The 20459-nt window shown below is 55.6% G+C and overlaps 4 protein-coding genes across 4 annotated transcripts; all 4 read right to left on the bottom strand.

Moving 5' to 3' along the window:
- Nucleotides 1-1392: 1392 nt before the first annotated feature.
- GLRG_02194 (RTA1 like protein) lies at nt 1393-2734 on the bottom strand (the record flags this gene model as incomplete). Its single annotated transcript, XM_008092852.1, has 3 exons — nt 1393-1537; nt 1620-2030; nt 2364-2734. 3 exons carry the CDS (start codon nt 2732-2734, stop codon nt 1393-1395), a joined length of 927 nt encoding a protein of 308 aa, XP_008091043.1.
- A 4788-nt stretch (nt 2735-7522) lies between these two features.
- Nucleotides 7523-8342, bottom strand: GLRG_02193 (GPI anchored serine-rich protein; the record flags this gene model as incomplete). Its single annotated transcript, XM_008092851.1, has 2 exons — nt 7523-7631; nt 7699-8342. The coding sequence occupies 2 exons, from the start codon at nt 8340-8342 to the stop codon at nt 7523-7525; spliced, it is 753 nt and encodes a 250-aa protein (XP_008091042.1).
- A 4823-nt stretch (nt 8343-13165) lies between these two features.
- Nucleotides 13166-13609, bottom strand: GLRG_02192 (NADH oxidase; the record flags this gene model as incomplete). The annotated part of the gene is made up of 1 exon (XM_008092850.1): nt 13166-13609. One exon carries the CDS (start codon nt 13607-13609, stop codon nt 13166-13168), a length of 444 nt encoding a protein of 147 aa, XP_008091041.1.
- A 1880-nt stretch (nt 13610-15489) lies between these two features.
- On the bottom strand, nt 15490-18854 carry GLRG_02191 (exportin 1-like protein; the record flags this gene model as incomplete). The annotated part of the gene is made up of 3 exons (XM_008092849.1): nt 15490-17009; nt 17059-18598; nt 18843-18854. The coding sequence occupies 3 exons, from the start codon at nt 18852-18854 to the stop codon at nt 15490-15492; spliced, it is 3072 nt and encodes a 1023-aa protein (XP_008091040.1).
- Nucleotides 18855-20459: the final 1605 nt, after the last annotated feature.

Here is a 20459-nt window from a genome sequence, read left to right as displayed (position 1 = left end):
CTTTTGTTCGAAGTGACTGTTGGTATAGCATGTCTTGTGATTTAAATCATCACCAGCTACACCAGCTAGGCTGTCGTTTGCCATCCTGTGTTGGGAGGGGCACGAATGCAGCATGAGGAATGGCGTTATAAGGAGCTTAGGCGCTAGAGCTGACGACCTGGCGAAGCCACGAAGAAAAAAAAGCGGTGGTAATCTATCTGACTTTCTGGGCACGACGAATACACGTTTTCTTTTTATGCGTGGGTTGGGTTTTTGTGATGTTTGGGCTCGGTCTACGGATGGCAGAGGCTGCATTGACGGGACTAATTTGTCGTGAAGTGGGCGGATGGGCCGGTTCTGCAGCGGACGGACGCTGTTAAGAGGCATCCGAACGGAGCGGGGCCGACAGTGAGTGGAGGTGGGGCAACGTGCCGATCCCGGACACGGACGGGTCCCGGGCCGGCCGGCCGCTGGATCTGCGGCCTTTGGCCACCTCTAAAGACCCAAACCCACCCACCCACCCAGCACACACACATACACACAGTGACCGAACAATCCAACATGGGTTGTCTGGGGTTCCTTTCGCCTCCCCCAACCACTCTCGGGCAGAGAGCATCGAGGCCATGGTGAGAAAACCCTGGACCCGCCGACCTTTTTTTTTGGAAACCTCAGCGAGAAGCACCCCCTCCGGCCGAGACATTCCCCACACCCGAGTTCTGGAATCTCTGCTTCGCGGGCTGACGAGGACGGTGGCCCGTTCCGCACACTCGGAAACCGTACGGACGGACGACGGCGCGGGTGTGGCGAGAGGCCGGGCCTGCCGGACAGTCCTGATTGCGGCCTGCCTTTCCGAAAGGGTCCGGAGCGATCAGATACAAGCCCAGTCGAGCGATGCCTTTCACCGTTCTTCCGTGAGCAGAACCAGGTTTCGACCAGTATGCTGCGAGCTCGCTCCATGCTCACGTTGCGTTTTGTCATCTGTTCTTGCTCGATGAATGCCGATACTCGCATCTCACACTGGGCTTTTTACCACGGGTCCTGCAGTAGCATGTCTTCCAGTGACTTGTGGTTAGCCTTCTAGTGGGCTACAAGTATGAAACAGCAATTGCGTGTTTCCAGATCTGGATATATTGCTCAGTCCCTATCCAAGAAATGCGACCGCCAAACAGTCACGCAAAGCGAGATGCCAATTCACGCGACTTGACAGTACCATCAATTACTCTGCTTGACATACCCAAGCGCTGAGGGTAAAGCGCTAGAAACCACATCTAATGTAATACTTGAAACAGGCCCCTGGGCATTGGGGACAGACACGCTTTACACGAATTCGAGAAACACGCAAGCACACCGCTCGGCATCGAAACCAGGCTCCATGCAGTGCAAGCCGCACGGAAGCGAGAACCGGCATCTCCTTCACTTTTGCTCCATCTGCGATGTGCCGCTCTCCATGCCACTTTCGGCACTGGACCCCTTGCGCACGCCATCGCTGACCTTTCTCCTGCCAAAGACCATTCCGGGGTGACCGATGCACAGCGCAAACACGGCGCAGATGATGAGACTGGGAACATGATGTCAGTTAAAACGATACCTGAATGAAAAAGAAAGCCGGGGGAGGGAAGGGGGGGGGGGGGTCCGCTTACACTCCCTCGAGGCCGATGAACAGGCCCTCGTTCGTGAGCTTCTCCGACTGATTGTAGCCGTCGCTGAGCTCATCGACGCGGTAGGCACAGCGGGCGAGGATCAGCACGATCGCCAGCGCGAGGAAGCCGAAGAAGAGCTTGTCGCGACGCGTGAGCGGGCGGGCGGCGGCGGAACGCGTGTAGCGGGCCATGTAGTCGGCGAAGAGGGCGCAGAAGGCCACCAGCACGATGACCTGGAGCACCAGGCCGGCCATGGCGAGGTCGACGCCCACGTCGGAGCTGCCGGCCGAGGTCGTGCTCAGCGCGCCGCCGGCGGCCTGGAGGACGAGGCAGAAGACGTCGCAGGAGATGAAGAGCCAGTACATGACTTTGGTGGGGATGCGGGAGAGCTCCGGCGCGAATGAGTCGATGCTGTTTGCCGCGAGCAAGGGGGGCTTGAGTCAGCGGGGGTTTCGTCACGCTTCATTTTCCTTTTCTTTTCTTTTTCTTGCGGGAAGGTCGCAATGATGCAAGATGATGACATGTCGTGGGGGGGGAGCGATGCGAGCTATTATACATATACATATATACACAACAAGCCGCACGAGCAAGGGAGGGGAAGAACAAAGCAGCGGTCAAGGAAAAAACGAGGGGTTTCACATGAGAAAAGAAAAGAAAGCCAACAAGGGAAAAAGAAAGAATAAAAAAAAAAGAGAAAGAGAGAGGGAGAGAGGGAGGGAGAGAGGAAAATGGAGAAAAACTTACGCCCTGCCTATGGTCACGTATATGGCAGCGGTGTAATATACCGGCCCGCAGGTGATGAAAATGATCTGGAGCATGAATCCGGCGAACTGGAAGGGGTTGTAGTACATGATGATGCGGCCGACGTAGCCGATGATCTCGCTGAAGCAGCCGGCGATCATGAAGGCCATGAACCCCCAGGTGCGCCAGCGGATGCCGAGACCGATGTGGACGACGGCGGCGAGGGCGAAGAGGGCGAGGAAGAGGATGTTGACGGCGAGGTTCGGGCGGTACTGGTACAGGCTGTACTCGAGGGGGCAGAGGTCGAGCGTGCAGTTCGCATCGGGGCCGAAGACCACGAGGTTGGACGGCAGAGGGGGCGAAGGGCCGGACATGATAGGCGGAAGGGGGGGAGGGCGTCTTGTCTTGGTTTCGTCGTCGTGCGCAAAAAGAGAGGATGAGCTCCGTGGAGGGGGTGAGAAGGCGGGCAAGGGACGAAGTTGAGGAGGACGTCCCAGAAGAAACAGAGGGTGTTTTCTTATATACCGTTATGAACAAAAAAAGCGTATGCGTGCCACAGGAGACGAGATGTCTCAAAACAATACGGACGTTTGTCCGGAAGCTCGGGTCCTTGCTGTTTGTAACCGAAAAGCAAACTTTCCACTCACAAACCCGGAGCGTGGAAAGCAGCCGGCATATATATATATACATATATATATATATATATGTATACATGTACGGAGTACATACGCGCCAAAAGGAAAGCATATCGACCCGCGCGCGTCAGACAAAAAAAAAAGGCTTCCGTTTTGGCGCTGACGTCCTGCTACGGTGGTTCTGCCGACTAAGCCCAAAGAGGGGTGGGGGGAGGAAGATGGGAAGCTGTCATCGCCGCCAAGCGACCAAGGCAGCAGGAATGCTCGCATTCTCTTAGAGGTTTCCTTTCAGGGTTTATTTTAAATGGAGGACGACTCCACGCAAGCTCGTGAAAACACGCAACCCCATCTAGCTGGACGCAGGAAGGGGTATGAGGCGCGCAGTGTTGCGCCTGACTAGGGCGTCAATCGCAGACCGGGGGGGAAGAGGCTCTCGCGGAGGCGGTGGCTCATCATCCTTCTCGCACCCGCATTTGGCAGGAAACGGTAGAAGCTCTCTTGGGAATGCCACGTTAGCGCGGCCTGCCCCACAAGGCGAGCTGTCAGAGCGATTGGCGCAAGGTAGAAGAAGCAGAGAGGATAGCAGAGATGACTCGTCTCTACCCAAGGGGGGGGGGGGGGGGGGGTGACTTGGGACCAGTTACTAGACAGCCACGTTCTTCACCCTCCATCCGATAGGGCGGTTCGGTAGAGAGGGAGAAAGAAAAAAGACGAGATGCTCGACATCTGATAGGGCGGGTGACGGGAGTTGAGGGAAGAAGGATGCGATCGTCTGAGCCTGGAGTGGTTAGGGCGTCTTGGCTGCTAAGCGAATGCGGGAGCGCAGCCCGGCTTTCCCACGTCAGTCGGCGGTCGGTGGAGAGAGGGAAAAGGATGTGGCCCGTGCGGTCCGAATGCGAAGCGGGACGGGATGACAACCTCTGTACCTTTCCCCGATGGCTAGTAACGGTTGGAATGATGGTGACGAATCCACCTTTTTGTTTTCATTATCCCCCCCCCAGGGGTGTTTCCCGTGTTGACGGTGTCTGTTGGGCGACGATCTCGGGGGAAACCAACGCCCGCAGAAGGAGTCGACGAGTCATCGACGGAATGGGGCAGCAGCAGCTCTGGATGGCAGGATGACGAGGATACTGAGATACGTCTCGCCAATGCGCCCGCACCCTCTTCTCTCCCTCTCCTATCACGATGACCCTCTCGATGGTACCACGTTTGGGCTTGGAACACGCGTTCGCTTGCGGGAGATGATCGGCGGGTCGGCATCGGCGTCGGCGTCAGCCCCGAGCTATGAGCGCCGAACGCCAAATCCCACAAGCGGGCATGGGGGAAGCCGATGCTTCAGGGCTTTTGGCCAAATATCGCACTTGCCCAAGGTCGGTCAAAGCAAATTGACCAAGGATGAAGCGTTGGACTGACCCTGGGCAATCGACCACCCAGAAAACATTGGCCCAGCTCTGGGCCCAAACTGGCGTCTGCGACTCGTTTCTAAAAAGTTCGGTAAATGACAAACAAACCCCTTTGAGGCCTCGAGCGTTTGTTGATGCAAACCGCCTCGGTAGCTCCGATAGTACGGTGTACAGGAGAGCGGGTACCGACCGACTTGATCCCGAAGTGGGGCCGTCCCTTGCCCGCGTCCCGTCACCCGCCCGTTGCGGTTGCCGCCGGGCCAACGTAGAGCAGGACCGCACCAGTACCGGCGAGGGCTACAACGGACCGCAGTGACTACTCCACCTTGACCAGAAAGATGCACGATCAAAGACGAAACCGCCGGCGAGCCCCACTCACCAAAGGGCACCAACCTGTTGCGTCCTCGCCACCGTTGACCAAGTTTGTTGCCTCGAATGCCGTTCAGACAACCAAGACAGGTATCTCGATCGCAAACTCCGCCTGTAAGGCCCGTGAGGGGCTTATAATAACCCATAAACAACCCGAAAACGAGAGTTGAAACACGCTGGTACAGACTGGACTGGCTCAACGAGGGCGTGGACGAACGCCAGAGGAATAGGTGTTACCAAACTCGCAACCGGGGACGCAATGGGAAGCTGACCTTGCCAGCTGCCGAAGGCACCCACGCAAACACAAGGTACGTATCAAAGCCTTCCCAATCCTCTTTCGTCTTGACAGACTTGTGCTATTTTTCCGACGCTCCCTTATTCGTAGGGCTGTCGCGACGGGGTAGACGAGGGACAGGCCCGCTGGCGGAAGAGGTGCGCATCACGGGGCCTGTGAATGGCCCGACTGCCACAGCGACGTGAGGCTATCTATCTTTAGTCCGCCGCCCTATATTGACTTGGGAATGCACGGGTTGGGGGGCGTGCTGCCGCATGAGATGAGATGCAGCAGCCCTGCAGGATGGGGCGACATGTATCTCAAACGCAACCCTTGTTAACCACCACTCGTCTCCTCCGGCTTTAATGCAACATGCTGGGTACGTGCCAACTCGCCCAGTACGCAAAAGAAAGTCGGTGCCTGGGCTGCTCCACACACGTGCTTACCATGCCGTCGAGACTTGTCATAGCAGGCCACATTCCTGCCCGTCTATGCCCCATTCCTGAGCAGCGGAGGGCCCGGGTTGGGAGCCGGCCTCGGCGCCTGGGCAACCCAGTCGTACAACATCACTCCTTCCTTTGGGGGCCTTAACCCACAAAGATGGCGCGTTGCGCAACGGAACAGTTGGACGTCCGCGACAGAATAGCGAAGCTTCGCGTCTCAAGACTACGGAAAGCGGACGACTGGCCCGCATCCACGTCCCGCCTCCCCGAATCGGCGCTCAAGCGACGACGACGACGACAAGAAAGAATGAGTGTGTGACACCATGGCGAAACCGAGACTCTGTGCCAACGCCAATATCTTGATGCGTGAGAATAGGTCGGGCGAGTCGATGCGCGTGTTCTGGCACGAATAAAGGTATAAAGGAAGATTGGAGATGCCCCCCTAGACACTGGAGCCAGCCGAAAACTTGGACCCGAATATCGAGGCTCGAGAGGGATTTCCGCTCGGAAAACAACGAAGCCGTCCTCTGGTGGAGCACGCATCGCGACCGCTTCTTCCGTCGCCTTTCTAGCATGAACACCAGCAAGAAAACAGCAGAGCAAAATAGATGAAACCCGATTGACAAGTTCAATCATATACCCACGACGGCGTCTCCGAGTGCCGGATCCGCGGGACACGGCATCCAGGGCCCCGTGACATACAGGTACTATGTAGGCAACATCGAGAGGTGGGGCAAGCGCGTCGATCGCCAACAGCACATCCTCTTATGATGTCCGCGATATGACGCTCAACTCGAGCCGTGAGCCGGATGGCATCGGAACCAGCCGAGCGGTCACTCGCCATCCGTTCCGTTCATGACCCTCCAGCCTTGAGCCCGTCCCCGGATTTCCATATTTGGGATGCATGGAGGAATGCATGTATGGGCTGGGAACAGGTGCACACGCCAAAGTCAGAGTCTCGAGATGCGCCCGAGAGGAAAGGTGGGAAAGGTGAGTCGTGAGTTATCAGAAAGCCATGTAGTCCCATTGACGTGTGTTCATGGCGACGTACTTTGTCCTCGTCGTCACCAGCGTCGGCGCTCGCGTTGTCTTCGTCTTCGTGGTGCCTTCGATCCGAAGCGTTTGGGCGTCGTCGTTTGCACAAGACAAAAATAGGACATTGAGCTTATGCAGAGGTCCGTCGGAAAGGTCGGTGATGCCGTTCATCCCATCGGGCGCGGGACGAAACGTTTCGTCCATATTGAAGCGCTGTCCATCGCGACCAATCATGAGCCGAGGTTCGTCCTGATGGCGATCTCCTTGAAGGGTTCCCCCTCCCCTAGGTTGACCCCGGCAGTTGTACCCACACCTCTCTATCTCTTTCTCCTCTCAGTGTGCGCAGACGCCCACGCCAAGGCGCTAGAACTAGGATGGCAGAACATCTTGGCCAGGCGATCTTCAGGCCGGCATGCTCATCCGAACCCATTGGGCGGTGCTTATTTCATCTTAATTGTTTGTTTCATCGGTCGGTTGGGAAATGACCTCGGGGTCCTCGGGGTGTCGTCCGGGGCGATGATCCATGCTATTACAACTAACCCGCCAAAGAGTCGAAGAATAGCAAGTCCGGGGAAGATGGCTGCATCGGCGGATGTCACCTCACTTGAGGGGAACCGTGCTCTTCCTCTCCACATCATTCGGGAAGCACTGTTTCTCGGCCTTATCGGGGTTGGCTGACAGCAGGTCACAATGGATGTGCCACGCGGAATGAGATTTCACCAAACACTTCGTTAATGCCAGGTCATCAGGCCCTGGAAAGCCATCCCCTCGCGCTCGATATCCTCGGTCGCAAGGGGGGCTGCTCCAGACGCCCAGACATGTCGCAAATACAATTAGAAGATTAAGTACAAATGGTATTTGCCATTCCGTTAAGATAGATGTACAAAGAGGAGCGCTCTTTCTACATTTCCACTTGACTCCCAAGCAAGAAACCCGCTAGATTCATCGTAAAACTGCCATAACCTTTGGTTGGCCATCAAAAACGTTGTCCAGGAGAAAAGATTTATGCCAAGGCGAAGGCGGCAACACCGGCGACGGCGGCCAGGATGGCAGAGCCGGTCAGGCCCGAGGCACCGGCAGTGACGGGGGCAGAGGGAGTAGGAACACCAGCGCTGGAAGGGAGTTAGTCATCTGGGTTTCTCGGTCTCGACACTTGAGAATGGATCGGGCGGTACTCACGTTCCGTTGCCACCGGTGGGAACACCAGGGATAGAGGCAGAGGGCGCGCTGGGGGTGGGGCAAGGGATCTGGACGGTCTCGTAGATGACGGTGGGGATGACGGTGGTGATGCTGGTAGAGATGGTCTTGACGTAGGATCCGGGGCACTCGGAGGCGGCGCTGGTGGCCAGGGTGGCGGGCTGGGAGACGATGGGAGCAACGCCGCCAGTGGTAACGGGGACGGGCTTGACGCCAGTCGCGGTGGTGGGGATGGGGACGGCGGGGACGGTGCCGTTGCCGCCGGCGGGAGGAGGAGGGGCGACGCCGGTGGCGGTGGGCTTGGCGCCGGTCTCGGTGGCGGTGACGGGGCAGATGGTGGTGCCAATGGCCTCGGTGGCGGTGACGACAACGGTCGAGTGGGCCGGGCAGTTGGTGACCGTGGGAGCGCACGAGGTGACGGTATGGACCTTGGTGGTGTAGATGGTGGAAGTGGTCCAGGGCTCGACGCTAGACGAGACGACGGTGCTGCGGGCGGGGCAGTTGGTGACCTCGGGGGCACACGACGTGACGGTGAAGAACTTGGTAGAGAAGACGGTAGAGTAGACGTCGTTGTCCTGGGCCATGACGGCACCAGCGACAGCAAGGGCAGCAGCAGCGTAACGCATCTTGAAGGTGTTTGAAGAAAGAAAAAAAGGGTGGGGGGAGGGTGAAGGGTTGAGTGTGAGTTGATTAAGAGAATGTGTTGAATGAGTGGACGACCGAAGTCAAAGTTGAGTCAAAAGCTGATGCTTGAGATTGGTGAGGCTTGTTTGGCTGGAGAGGGAAGGAAAAGAAGACGAGTGAAGCAAAAGGGGAGGGCGGCACATATTAATAGCCATGTTGGACAAGTACGAGAGTCCCGGATCCAAACAGCGCCCTCTTCCGGCGGCGACATGCTACCAGCGAGCTTCCTCCTCCCGTCTCCTCCACCGCCGTCTCCCATCCCCGCCAGCAACAGTGGGAATGGGACGAGTGAGCGACATGGATCGAAGAAGCAGCATGGGAAATTACAACGTCTGCTACCCATCCAGCCCCATGAACGCTAATCCAGGGGTTCGGTGGAGGCCGCTGGACAGCACCAAAAAAGGGCCCTTGGGCGAATTTGGCCCGCAAAGGAAAGGCCAGGCCGGGCAGGGTACCCCTGCCTTTGCCCCGGCCATCTGGCTGCTGCAGGCTGTGGGTTGGATCCCATTCTGCATGCACTAGAGCGCCATGACATTAGTGTAGGAAACGACGTTGCCATTCTATTTGATGGGCTATGCCTTGGGGGTTGCGGTGTCGCCCGAGTACTGTACTGTACGTACAGTATATGCGCATGTGGTGAAGGGGGGAGAGACGAGAAGCGAGCGCTTATTGGGGGGGGGGCAAGAAACTCGATCGAATAAGGCGCCGTTACTCAATAGTCGCTGCTGATTTGTGCAGCGGCTGCATTCGGCTTCATTGCATCTCTGGAGCGCCTCCTTTCCCCCTCGGTTGGTGTAATCAACGGATCGAGCACAATCATGTCGCGCATTTGAGCTGCCACTTGCACTAACGGAAAGAAGTGGCGATACACCCCGCTTACGCGTGCTGGATTAGAGTCTGCTGACGCTAATGGTGGGTGATTCAACGTAGTACATGGCGGGCGGCTATTGACTGTCCAGCTGGACATATTTGCAAATAATCATATGCCATTGTGCACCGTCAATAATAGCAAAGGCTGGCTGTCTGTAGCCGGGATCGACAATCTCGCGTCTGCCAGGCTGACTGGTCTGGCGAAATCATTGCGTTCCCTCTGGTCCTGGAAGAATGGAAGGATGGTTGGGAAGTAACCTAAGTGCGCAAGGTTGTTGGGTGCGAGTCAATCAACCAAGGAGCAAAGGAGGTTTGAAGGCGAGTAGAGAAGAAAAAGTGGCGCATTTGATGGGTTGTCTGATTGGGCAAGTAGATGTGGGTGGTTCGGTAAGACTCTGTACGCGGTACTGACGGTCGAGCTGTAGGACCGTGCAAGCCGAAGCTCGTGCTGCCGTACCTACTAGCTACTTGGGTGGTTGATGGAGATGGTCTCGCAGATCCAGGGCGTCGTAATTTCGCTCATTCTCCTATCCGTCCAGGGCAGTACTGCATGGATGCGTCGAGATTGGACGTGGTTGAGAGTAGGTTTTGCCTGAGGAATGCGGGAGAAGGCAGCCACGTTGTTGATGGGGCAAGGAAGACAATGCTGGAGGTAAAGCGAGACAATCCGACGTGCTAGCCGTGTCGCGATGATGTAGAGAGCAAGATAGATAGATACCTACACTAGTCGAACAGATGAGTCAAGATAGAGCGAGAGTGGTAACATAGCAGCTGAGAGGAGGTTAGAGCGGACAAACGGTGGGAACGCACGCATTCGGAACGTGAAGGTGAAGGAAGATCATTGCATACTCCAAAGGGGCCCAATGCCCGTGAGAAGATGCAATGCAACGAGAGAAGAGCGGGATGCCAGAGAGGAGAGAGCGAGAGAGAGAGAGAGACTCTCGGAGGGAGGTACCGTAGACTCTCGTTAAATCGAATAACCGCTAGTAAGCGAGCTAGCCAATAATAGTTAGCGTGTATCCACTGCGTTAAGCCTAAGGTAGAAGGCGGTCAAACCACCAACCCACCCACCCACGTACCCAGCCAGCCAGGTTTGCACCCTGACTTCCTGCTGACGTACGTGACTAACCGTATCTGATCTCTGTTTCAGCCAGCACGCTATACCTATCACAGCGGCCGCTATAGCCCTTACCGTTAGCTTGCTCACTAGCGATTATTCGATTTAACGAGAGTCTACGGTAGCAAGATTGGACAGGGTTCTCCGCCGAAATAGGAGAGAGAACGAACTCGAGAGGAAGACGAGAGAGACATGGGAGTAGTAGGTACGTACATAGGGGGGGAGATGGCGTTCGCTTGGCAAGCGCCTTGTGAGATTGTCTGGCTAGTCTGCCCTGTTGCCCCCTTCCCTGCCCCGCTCTTTTGTCAACCAGTCGCACAAGGGAAAGAGGGACTTGCACAAACCAAACACAACATTGGAAGGCACAACCGTTTCGGATTCTCGAACTACTGCAGGAACAGCGAACGTGATGTGGTGGGCTCACTCTTTGTTTCCCAAAACATCGATCGACGCGGCCATGCGCTGTAGGGAAGGAAAAGAGGAAAAGAAAGGGAAGGGAAGGAAGGCAGTACCTACCTACACTACATACATACATACAGCTACGTACCGCTGCGATACGTTCCGCGATTCTTCGTACCCAACTTCCCCTTTTCACTCTGACCGTCAATCATTTACCACATCACGAAGCGTGAGTGCTAAGGTAGGCAATAGCCCATGGCGACTTAATTTCCCGTCAATGGTTGTCATTCATGAGAGGGCCACTTTGCTAGAGTCCATCAATGGACCCTACGGCAAATCGCCCCCAGTTTTCTCGGCGAAAAGACGACAACCCCCGGACCACCATCACCATTCACCACCATCACCCAGACCAACATGACCCGACTTGGCAACCGTGGAGCACCGCACACGCACCACCACCACCACTCGAGATGCCCGTCGTGCCGTCCTACCTCTCCGTAGTGTACCTACGTTATCGTATGGAACCGCGGGAGTCGGTACGTCGAGGCGGAGAGCACATGGAAATTCCAGGGTTTGATTGGTAGAATTGGGTTGCCTCCCCCTTCCCCCTCCCCTTTCGTCCTATCAGTCCAGTCCCACGATGGATACTCAGCGAAAATCCTCCGAGCCATCGTCCGACCATTCGAGATCAGCGTTGTCAACACGTCAGAAACACGGACCAGAACCCGTGTACTTTCAAGCTCAAAAGCCAATCTCAATCTCCAGTCCGTCGCCTTTGGACCGCACCGGCGCTTCTTTACGCCGCTGGAACCGGCTTAGCCCCGCCTCCTTTTCTGCTTCCCCCGCCCAGCACGTTTGTGTCTGCGGGAACATATTCCAAGACACTACTCTAGCTGCCGCCACACTAAGCACGACCAGATCCAATGGCTTGTCGACAGTGCCAAATTCCACCAGATTGTGTGCCCGGCACACCCATGTCGATTTTCATCAACGGCTTCCCAGCAGTCCCCATACCATAAGCAAGGCTGGCCTGGGGCTCCAGCCATGTGCGGCATTGCGCGTTTCATCTTTGTGGATGCATAAGATCGTCTTCAGCTCCCTCAACGGCACTAATATTACATAGTATAACGGCTATGACCCTTATGACGTCACATAGGCACTGCCATTGACCGCACTCGCCGACGACCGGCATGCTCTGTACTTTGTCGGCTGAATATTATGGCGTGCACGTCGACGGACTTTCCGCCAACGAGCCATCATAGCCCTGCCGACAAGGTCTGTGTGACAGCAGTCGTGGAGTGAGCAATGATAACCTTAATCCGCCGCGATTCAACCTGGTCAACGCTGACGACCACGCCATCTCGTTTTTGTCCACCGCCTGATCAGATCGCCGCAATTTGCTGAACACGACCATTTCAACCGCACTGCCACCGCCCACCGGGCCAGACCTTGTTTTCCCACCATCTGACCGACAAATAGACCAGCACCAGCACCGGAACCACCGTCACCTCTCCAAGAATGGAAGCAATTTCCAGAGAAGCGTTATGGTCTCGGCAAGCTCTGGTCAACCGAAAATGCTTTGTCGTTAGTTGACCTGCGTTTGGCGCAGAGAAGCTTTTGCTCCTAGTTGGCTTGCCGGGTGAAAGGCGACTGCGGTTTTTGGCAAACCCTTGGCCCGCGATGCTAGGCCTGTCACTTTGAAGTACCATTCCTGCTGATTTCCCAAGAATTGCCAGTGCTCGGCTACAAGCAACACCTCCAATAACGCGCGGGCTTGGGCTCTGCCAAGTTTAGTGAACCAAGCAGCCGACCCAGTTCTGGACGCCACATCAGCTTGTAGATCCCGCAGTCTACTCCCCATGTTCTTCGTCTACGTATCATCATTCCCATCGCCCATCGAAACGACTGCCACACCTCGAAATCGAGATGGCTTGTGTCTCTGCTATTTTGAGATGTCGGATTCTCCATCTCTTCTAGGGAAGTGGAACCTAAGGGCCTGATTCTTCCGCAGGCAGCCCCTTTGTCAGGGTGGACTTTGCCGGCCGACCTCGGATTGCCCATCGACAGAAGCAACACATATCCAGCATACATCATTCCCTGATGCTGCGTACGTATACTTTTGCTACCCACGTTGGCCCCTTTTAACTACAAAGTCCCAGGCGGCTCGGGTATGTCGAACAGCACGTGTTCCGCGGATACACAAGTTTCAGGTCCGGTGTCTTGCAAGCGTATTCACTAAAACGAGGCTCACAAATACCAATGGATTGCCACGTGCAGGCGCATATACTCGTGGCCAACGGGCGCTCCCTTGGCCTTTACGAACCCATACAGCCGTCCATTGCTCTCAGCTAACTTGGGCTGTCTACGCAGCCACATCCTTCAATAGGTCATCCGCCGACCTCTGGTGAGAAAGATCCAATTACTCCTCGTTGCAGCCCATCTGTCGGGTCCGTGCCCCCGCCAGCGCAGTTCCAAGGCCAAGCAAGCAGGCCGTCCGATACCGACACCCTCGAGTCTGGCCTGTCCAAGGTGGAACATGGCACTGACTGAGCGAACACCGCCTGTGACAAAGGTCCTGGTCCCGCTTAGGTGCGGCGCAATCTTCTCTGCGAACTCGAGGAAGACTGCCTCGCGGGCCTTTGTACTTCCACTGCGGTGATGCCATGCCGTCTGATCGTACATGTCCCCTCCGAGCTCGAAGAAGTTACACTTGTGCTGCTTGAGCAGCTGGCAAAGCTCAGCGGCCTCGATCGTGAAACCAGACTCCTGGAACTTGACGCTGTTGATCTTGATGCCCATTACGAACCTATACCCCGTCTGCATGCGGATGGCGTTGGCGATGTCGGTGATACAGCACCCGATTCTGCAATGAGGCGCCGTACGCGTCGGTTCTCTTTTTTTTCGGCATCTACTACGGGAACTGCGCCATGAGGCACCCATGCGTGCTATGGAGCCGGACACGGGCGAAGCAGGCCTTTTCGAGGTGCACTGCCGAGTGCACCAAACTATTCTTCAGCTGATGGCACTCTGTCGTTGTCGTATGTGGCTTGTTGAATCTGATGCCCGCCAACCCGTTCACCAGCTGCACGTCAGAAGCCAAGACAAGGTTCTTTTGGATATAGTTACCTAGCGTTCTGGATGGGGGATCTGACCCAGAAGTAACGAGCCGCCGGCCTTGCCCGCGTCTGATAAGAGGCGTCACGCTTCGAAGCGTCCGCCACTTTCGACAGGCTCGTTTGTGAAGGAAATGATGGTGTTTCCAACGGCCTCAAGGTGCACCGATCGATAAGGGTGACCGTCTCGGTACAAATGTCGTGCTTAATAACGTCTGTGGAATTCTAGGTGCAGACTCTTTCCGTCAGGGCGCTCTTCACGAGGCGGTTCCAGGCGACGATTGTCGGGAAGGGGAAGCTGAGCGGCTGGGCCAGAGGCGCTGGGTCGGCATCCTGGCGGCCGGGATAGCGAGTACGCATTCTGGAGGTGTGCAGTATTTACAAAACCATGATGATGTACCCAAAGCTACTCGGCTGTTAGTCACTCGATCAAAAGTAGAGGGCAGCGTACAGGAGTTTGTCCACGACGCTGAATATGGGACTACTCGGTTTGAAGGCCAGCAGCGGATATTCACATGCAGTCCGTTCCGTATCTGCTATACTATGAAGGGTGCTCCATGTTTTAGGAATTCCTCATTGTCCCATTCATAGCTGCTGGCCAAGATCCTGGGCGTAGCTGCATTTCAAGTGAGGAGCAACATGCTGAAGAGGAAAATGGCTAACGGCACGCAGTGGGCATACCACCCATACCTCAAGTTACCTGCCAGAGTCCACTGTGTTATAACGCCCATCGACCAAAAGCAGGGCGTGCTGGTCAGGGATTCTGAGATGCTTCTCGAGTTACCGCCTCTTTGGATGGCCCCGTGCCCATGTCTTTAGGGGGGGCGCTTATTCTGATCGATCTCAAAGACACATGCGGGCAGCTGCTCATTATCCGGGCCTGGGTCTCTGCCGTTCTTGGGCGCCGGAGGAGTGGCACTTTGGCAACTCTAATCCGAGCAATCTGAGGTTCAGGGAAAGTGGAGGCTCGACTATGGACTTTTACTCGTTCAATGGGGTTGATCATGGGTTGGGTTGACATGAATACTCAGGACCGACTGGGGCGCAGTTGCGGCAGTGGTTACAATCAATCCTGGTAGGACTCCGCTAAGGGGACAAGTACGGGGGGCTTGTGAACGACGGACAGTGAAGAGGTTGCGACTGGCGACTTGCAGGGGTGCGACAGCATCGTCATCGGTTAGATGTTTCCTCTGGGATGGGCGTCGTACAAGAGCCCAGAGCAACTGGACGACGGCATCAAAACACGTGCGTCAATCAAGCAGAGAAGAGGATAGGCCGGGTCCAAAGAGACACCCTATGCCCTTTGACATCTTGAAGACGGGCAAGATGGGTGATGAACGTGATTCTTTTTTGTCATTTGTCCATTAATCTCTAATGCCTCCCTCAACTCCAAGGCGATGCGGCCAGTGGATATGTAAACAAAGAAAAGTGGCCAAGACGAAGAGAGTTTCCGAGCATTTCCTTCTCCTCCCGCACCCATAAATCCCCTTCCACTCCATCCATCATACGCCTATAATGCCTCCTCCTCATCATCGTCCTCTCACCACATGCCCTATCAAATTTCCATGCCTGACCCTTGCCACATCCTCATCATCTACGGCTCTTTAGGAGCCCCTGCAGATAACTCGAAAACCCTTTCCTATCCACGGACGTCGACATGGATCGGAGAAAGTCGGACCCGTCGATGCCCAGGTGCGGGAACAGTGACGACTGCAGGTGTTGAATGAACATTTCTCCCGTCTTGGTATATATGGCCTGCTCGAGACCGGCGATCTCGTTGAGGACCTGCTTGCTCTGCGCGTCGTTGTGGGGCCTGAAGTTGGGGTCCTGGAAAACCTCCCAGCAGAGCGGGTGGAAACGGTCGATCATGAAGCGGTCGAATCCGGGGATGGTCGGGTTCGGGGAGCCGCTGGGCGCCGAGGGGTTCTCCGCAATCTTTGCGCAGTCCGTGCCACCCCAGACGACGACCATGCGCGACAACACGCTGAAGGCCAGCCTGCTAGGTCCGATGTTCTCCGCCACCAGAGTTCTGCCCAGGGTGAGGACGGAGTTAACCAGTGACTCGAAGAAGCCCTGGTTGGCCTCGCTGATGAAAACCGACTGCAGGTCGTTGTTCAAGATTACCAACAAGAACGACAGGTACTCCCGGCGGAGTTCTCCGAGCTGGATCTCGTCATCGGTGCCGGTAACTGGCTCGGAGAGACCGGCAAAGATCCGCTGCAGCAAGGGGGTGAGCAGCATATTCAAGACATTGAAAATCTCGGTCTTGAAGCCAAACACGATCTGGTCAAGCAAGCGTAAGAAAATAGCCATCTCGTCCTTTGAGGAGCTCTGGGAGAGGAATCCCTCGATCCACTGGGGGAGCTGGGGCAACACAGCAGATCCGAGAACGCCCAGCAACTTGGAGAAGGACGCGCGGCAAGCAGTACGGATGTCCGTAGAGCTGTTGAGCTCGCTGAGGGCGATCAGGATAGCTTCGGCGGCTCTTGAGAATTCGTCAGAAACAAGTTTGTCCGGAGGGGGGCGATTTTGGGCCGAGTTGCTTCCGGGCTGCCAGTCCGAGAACCCGTGGGCAAGGCGACCAAGGGCCAGGATGATGTGGTGTATTTGAAGAATGGCTTGGGCGTCGCCGGACTTTGCTTTTGGCAGATGTGTTTCCATGTCACTGAACAAGGGGTTCATCACCAGGCGGGCGTAGTAGGCCTGCTTGTCTGCAGGTGTGCTCCCAGTCGACGCAATGCAGCCAATTGCCTCGAAAAGGTAGAGCTGGCTGGTGAACAGGGCGTCGGCGGAGTGGTCGGATTCGTCCGAAGACATGTCATCATCGCCGTTGTTTTCGGAGACCTCGGCCTTGATGGGAAGCAGGTCGCTAATGGACTGGATGACGGTCTCCGCAACGTTACCGACCTGGGCCCTGAGGAACTTGACGAATCTCTGGAAGAGGTACCACGACCGCGTCTTGATACGGACGTGGTCGTGATGCACCAACCGCACAAAGTTCTCCAATACCTGGGGGATGTATTCTTGATGCGCATCAAACACTTGCCAGTACCGGACACAAATTTCCATGTACTGGAGCAAAATCGCAGGGTGTGGGAAGTTGGCAATTCCTGCTTAGGGTCAGATTTCGTCGGGAATGTGGACAGAAACGGCACTCACCGGACTGAACCATCTTGGTCACCATGATGGTCAGCCGTTCTGTTGCTGTGCTCGAGGGTTGGCTCTTGGTACCCAGCCCGTGATTCGGCAGCGCAAGCTCGCCAAAGAGATACATCTCGTGAAGCGCCAGGTCGAGGTCTCTCCAATCCATCCGAGACCCTTGCTGGTCGAGAGTGCTGAAGGTCTGGGACACGAGATTGCTCAGGACCTCAATGTAAAGCTCCTGGTCCACGGCTGCCACGGTCTTTTGAAGAACCTGCAGTCGCTTGCGCAGTTCCTGGAACTCGGCCTCGTCCGTCTGCTCGTCCTCATCGCCCCAGCTTGACGTCTCGTCGTAGCGCATCTTCATTATGATAGCGTTGAGGATGGGCGGAAGCATCTCCTTGTAGGAAGCGGGGAGGTTGGTGCCGACCTTGCGCAGCAACGTAAGGAGGTCGGTCAGCGAGGGGATGACAGTGGAGCAGACTTCGTCGTACTCGTCAGAGAAGAATCGGAGGAGGAACGGAAGGAAGTGTTGAAGATGTTGCTCAGACTTGGCTCGGGTATCGTCACCGGCTTGTCCATCCTCAAGGGCCCGCACGATGTCAGCCATGACAGTATTGACAAGCTTCGCGACGGCCTCGGCGAGGTCAGTGTCATATTGAGGAGTGGACTTGAGCTCGCTCAGGGGGGCGCTGGCGATGAGCTGGGCTACGATATCGCGCAGGTTGAGGAAAGAAACCAGCTCCATCTTCTCGGGGCCTCTCATCTTCTTGCCGACAATCTCAGTAAGGGTGTCGATAGCGGCGTCCCTGACTTTGTCCTCTCTGCCAGAGTTGTTTGTCCGTCCGATAACGGGAAGCAGGAGGTTCAGCATGTCCTGGTTCACAATCAAGGAGATATCCATCCAGCTGATCCACTTGCCAATGACCTTGAGGATCATCTCAACGATCATGTCGTTCTGGCCCGAGTATTGCGCCAGCAGGTCTTTCCAGGACTGAGCAACCTTCTGGACATCGCGTGCGCGCAGCTGATCCTTCAGGTCGGTGTTGCGCTTTGCATCGCTGCTGTTGCGCGTCAACAGCATGTCGGCAATCTCGTCGTGGATGGAGCCAATGATTCGCAGGTAAAGAACGACGCCGGCTGTGTTGTTGGGGCTGCTCGCAATGGCGAGGAAGTCGTCGATGAAGGTGTCCCAGCCATCATTGTAGAGGAAGACGAAAAGGTAGGTCAGTGTCTGCGACAGCTTGTTCTGCAGATGGGACGGATCCAACTGGTCTTGCATGCTCTGGCCGTAGATGTTGCGGACGTACTCGAGGAGGCTGTCCTTTAGCCACGTGAGACTGCCGCGATCGAGGCCCTGGGTATGAATGGCATAGTTGACGACTTCTAAGCAGAAGAGGCGGACGACTTCGGAAGGTCTCTCGGGTCTGGTGAAGAGGCTGGTGCAGACCTGCCAACCCTGGGGGTCGACTCGCAGCTGGTTCAGATAATCGAAGGCTTGTTGCTTTAGGTTATCATCGCTCCTTACGTTGAAGGCGGCCTCGACGGCATTCTCGATCTATGTGGGCACAATCATTAGCTCCCGTTGCGGAACGACAATGCTTGTTCTATTTCATCATCCGTTCCGGGCCTCGTTGGCAAGATGGGCATCGATCGGGCGAAGCTCGCCGTAGTCGACCCATGCGGGCGGCGGGCGGCGTGATGGGTGACGATAGAGGGCGGGATGGCGGGGCAAAGGCCTGACGGTTTTGTGCAGGCCAAGCGGCACCACGCGGCAAACGATACATGTGCTGTAAACGTACCTGAGCGTCCATATTCAAGACGGTTTGGCCCAGAGCGAGAGAGCGAGGAAGACGGACAAAAAAAAATAGAGGAACTTTTCAATATGGAAGGGAAGGAGAAGAGGGAAGAAAAAAAAAAGGCGGCTAGTTTTTCAGTGTCGAAATGCTGCTATAATCCTGGCAGCTCTCCAAGCTGTGCATTCAGCATTCTTGCTTGACGTAAAAGCGGCGATGTAGTAACTACTGAAGACTCATGGCCTAGTTCGGTTCGATAAGGTAAAACAGGTAGACAGCCACAGGCGCAGTGGGATCGGTCGGGCTGAGTTGGGAGCTTGTGACACGGGAGGGGTATCCGTACTTTGGTCGGAGACGAGAGAGAGTCGAGGTCTCGAGGTCAGGATCGAGATCGAGAGTGAGAGAGGCGAGGTACCAATTATTCCGAAGCGACCCTTGGGCAGGTTAGAATGGCGGTCGGAGAGTGCGTGGAAGAGGGAGAAAGACAAGTGGTGTGCAAGGCTGAGGGGATATCGCAGCAATACCTAGAACAAGACTCAGCGGTGGTGGTGGTAGTGGTGGCAGGTGGTGTCAGTCGTTCGTCGTAGTCGTTCGGTTGCCTTTGTGTGTGTTGTGTGGGTGTTTTTTTTTTTTCTCTTTCTGCTCTTCTCCATTCACAATCCCAAAAGTCGGTGCATGAGTCTCGTGCACAAGTGGGGTGGGTCAACTGGACTGTGAGTCTGTGAGGACAGCATGCTTGCCTGTCAGCCTGTCTAACCACTGTCGGGTTGTCCAATGTTGTATTTCTACTGAAGACCGGAAGCTAATTTCAATGAGGGGCTCAGGCATAATCACTCCCCCGCCTCGCAGACACCAGGACCAGCACAGCACAGCACAGCACAGCACAGCGCAGCAAGGGCGGGGTTCCTGGCTTGGTGTTCCCCTCTACTTATTACCAAGCCAATTATCGGCCAAGTCGTCCCTTGTTTTGCGCCATGGCATCAACATAACAAAATGAGCGGATATTCATTCGCCTTGCCTTCTGGACCTTTCCATAGCCCACACACTACCTAAATGCTATGCATGACACAAAGTACCCCTAGGTAGCGTCCGCCAGCGCGAGCTGAATTGCTTTTTGGTGACGATGGTGCTGCCCGAATGCCCCCCACCCCTCATTTTGTCCATTTTGGCCGTGTGCGTCCCCCTTACTTGGCTGATCCAGGTCAGCCCTATCAATCTACTTTGCCAACCCCGGCTCTTTGTTGTGTTTTGTCATGTGCCGATTGTTGACGGAGAAACCCAATGACTACAAAGTGTTGCATTGTTTCTCAAGAAACCGAAGCCTGGCTCGTTGTTGAATGGAGTCGGCCTCGAACACAGTCGCCAAGTCCTATTTGATTCGCAAGCCACATGGCGTATAAGTTCAACCCCAAACACTGCAATCGCTGTCGTTCATTTAGATCAGGCGGGGAAAGAAGAAGAAGAAAAAAATCTCCCGGGTTTCATCACAACCCACTGTCGTGTACAGGAAAGTAGCTCAAACGTTCTCCAGAAACCAATTATCCAACGCCTACAAATCTAGAGACAAACGGACAAAAGCCTGAGAGTGAGATAAAGCCCGTCCAAGAAGTGCCGCCCCCGACA

This window comes from Colletotrichum graminicola (assembly GCF_000149035.1).
Source record: "Colletotrichum graminicola M1.001 genomic scaffold supercont1.6, whole genome shotgun sequence".
NCBI lineage: Eukaryota > Fungi > Ascomycota > Sordariomycetes > Glomerellales > Glomerellaceae > Colletotrichum > Colletotrichum graminicola.
This window is presented reverse-complemented; position numbering and strand designations above follow the sequence as displayed.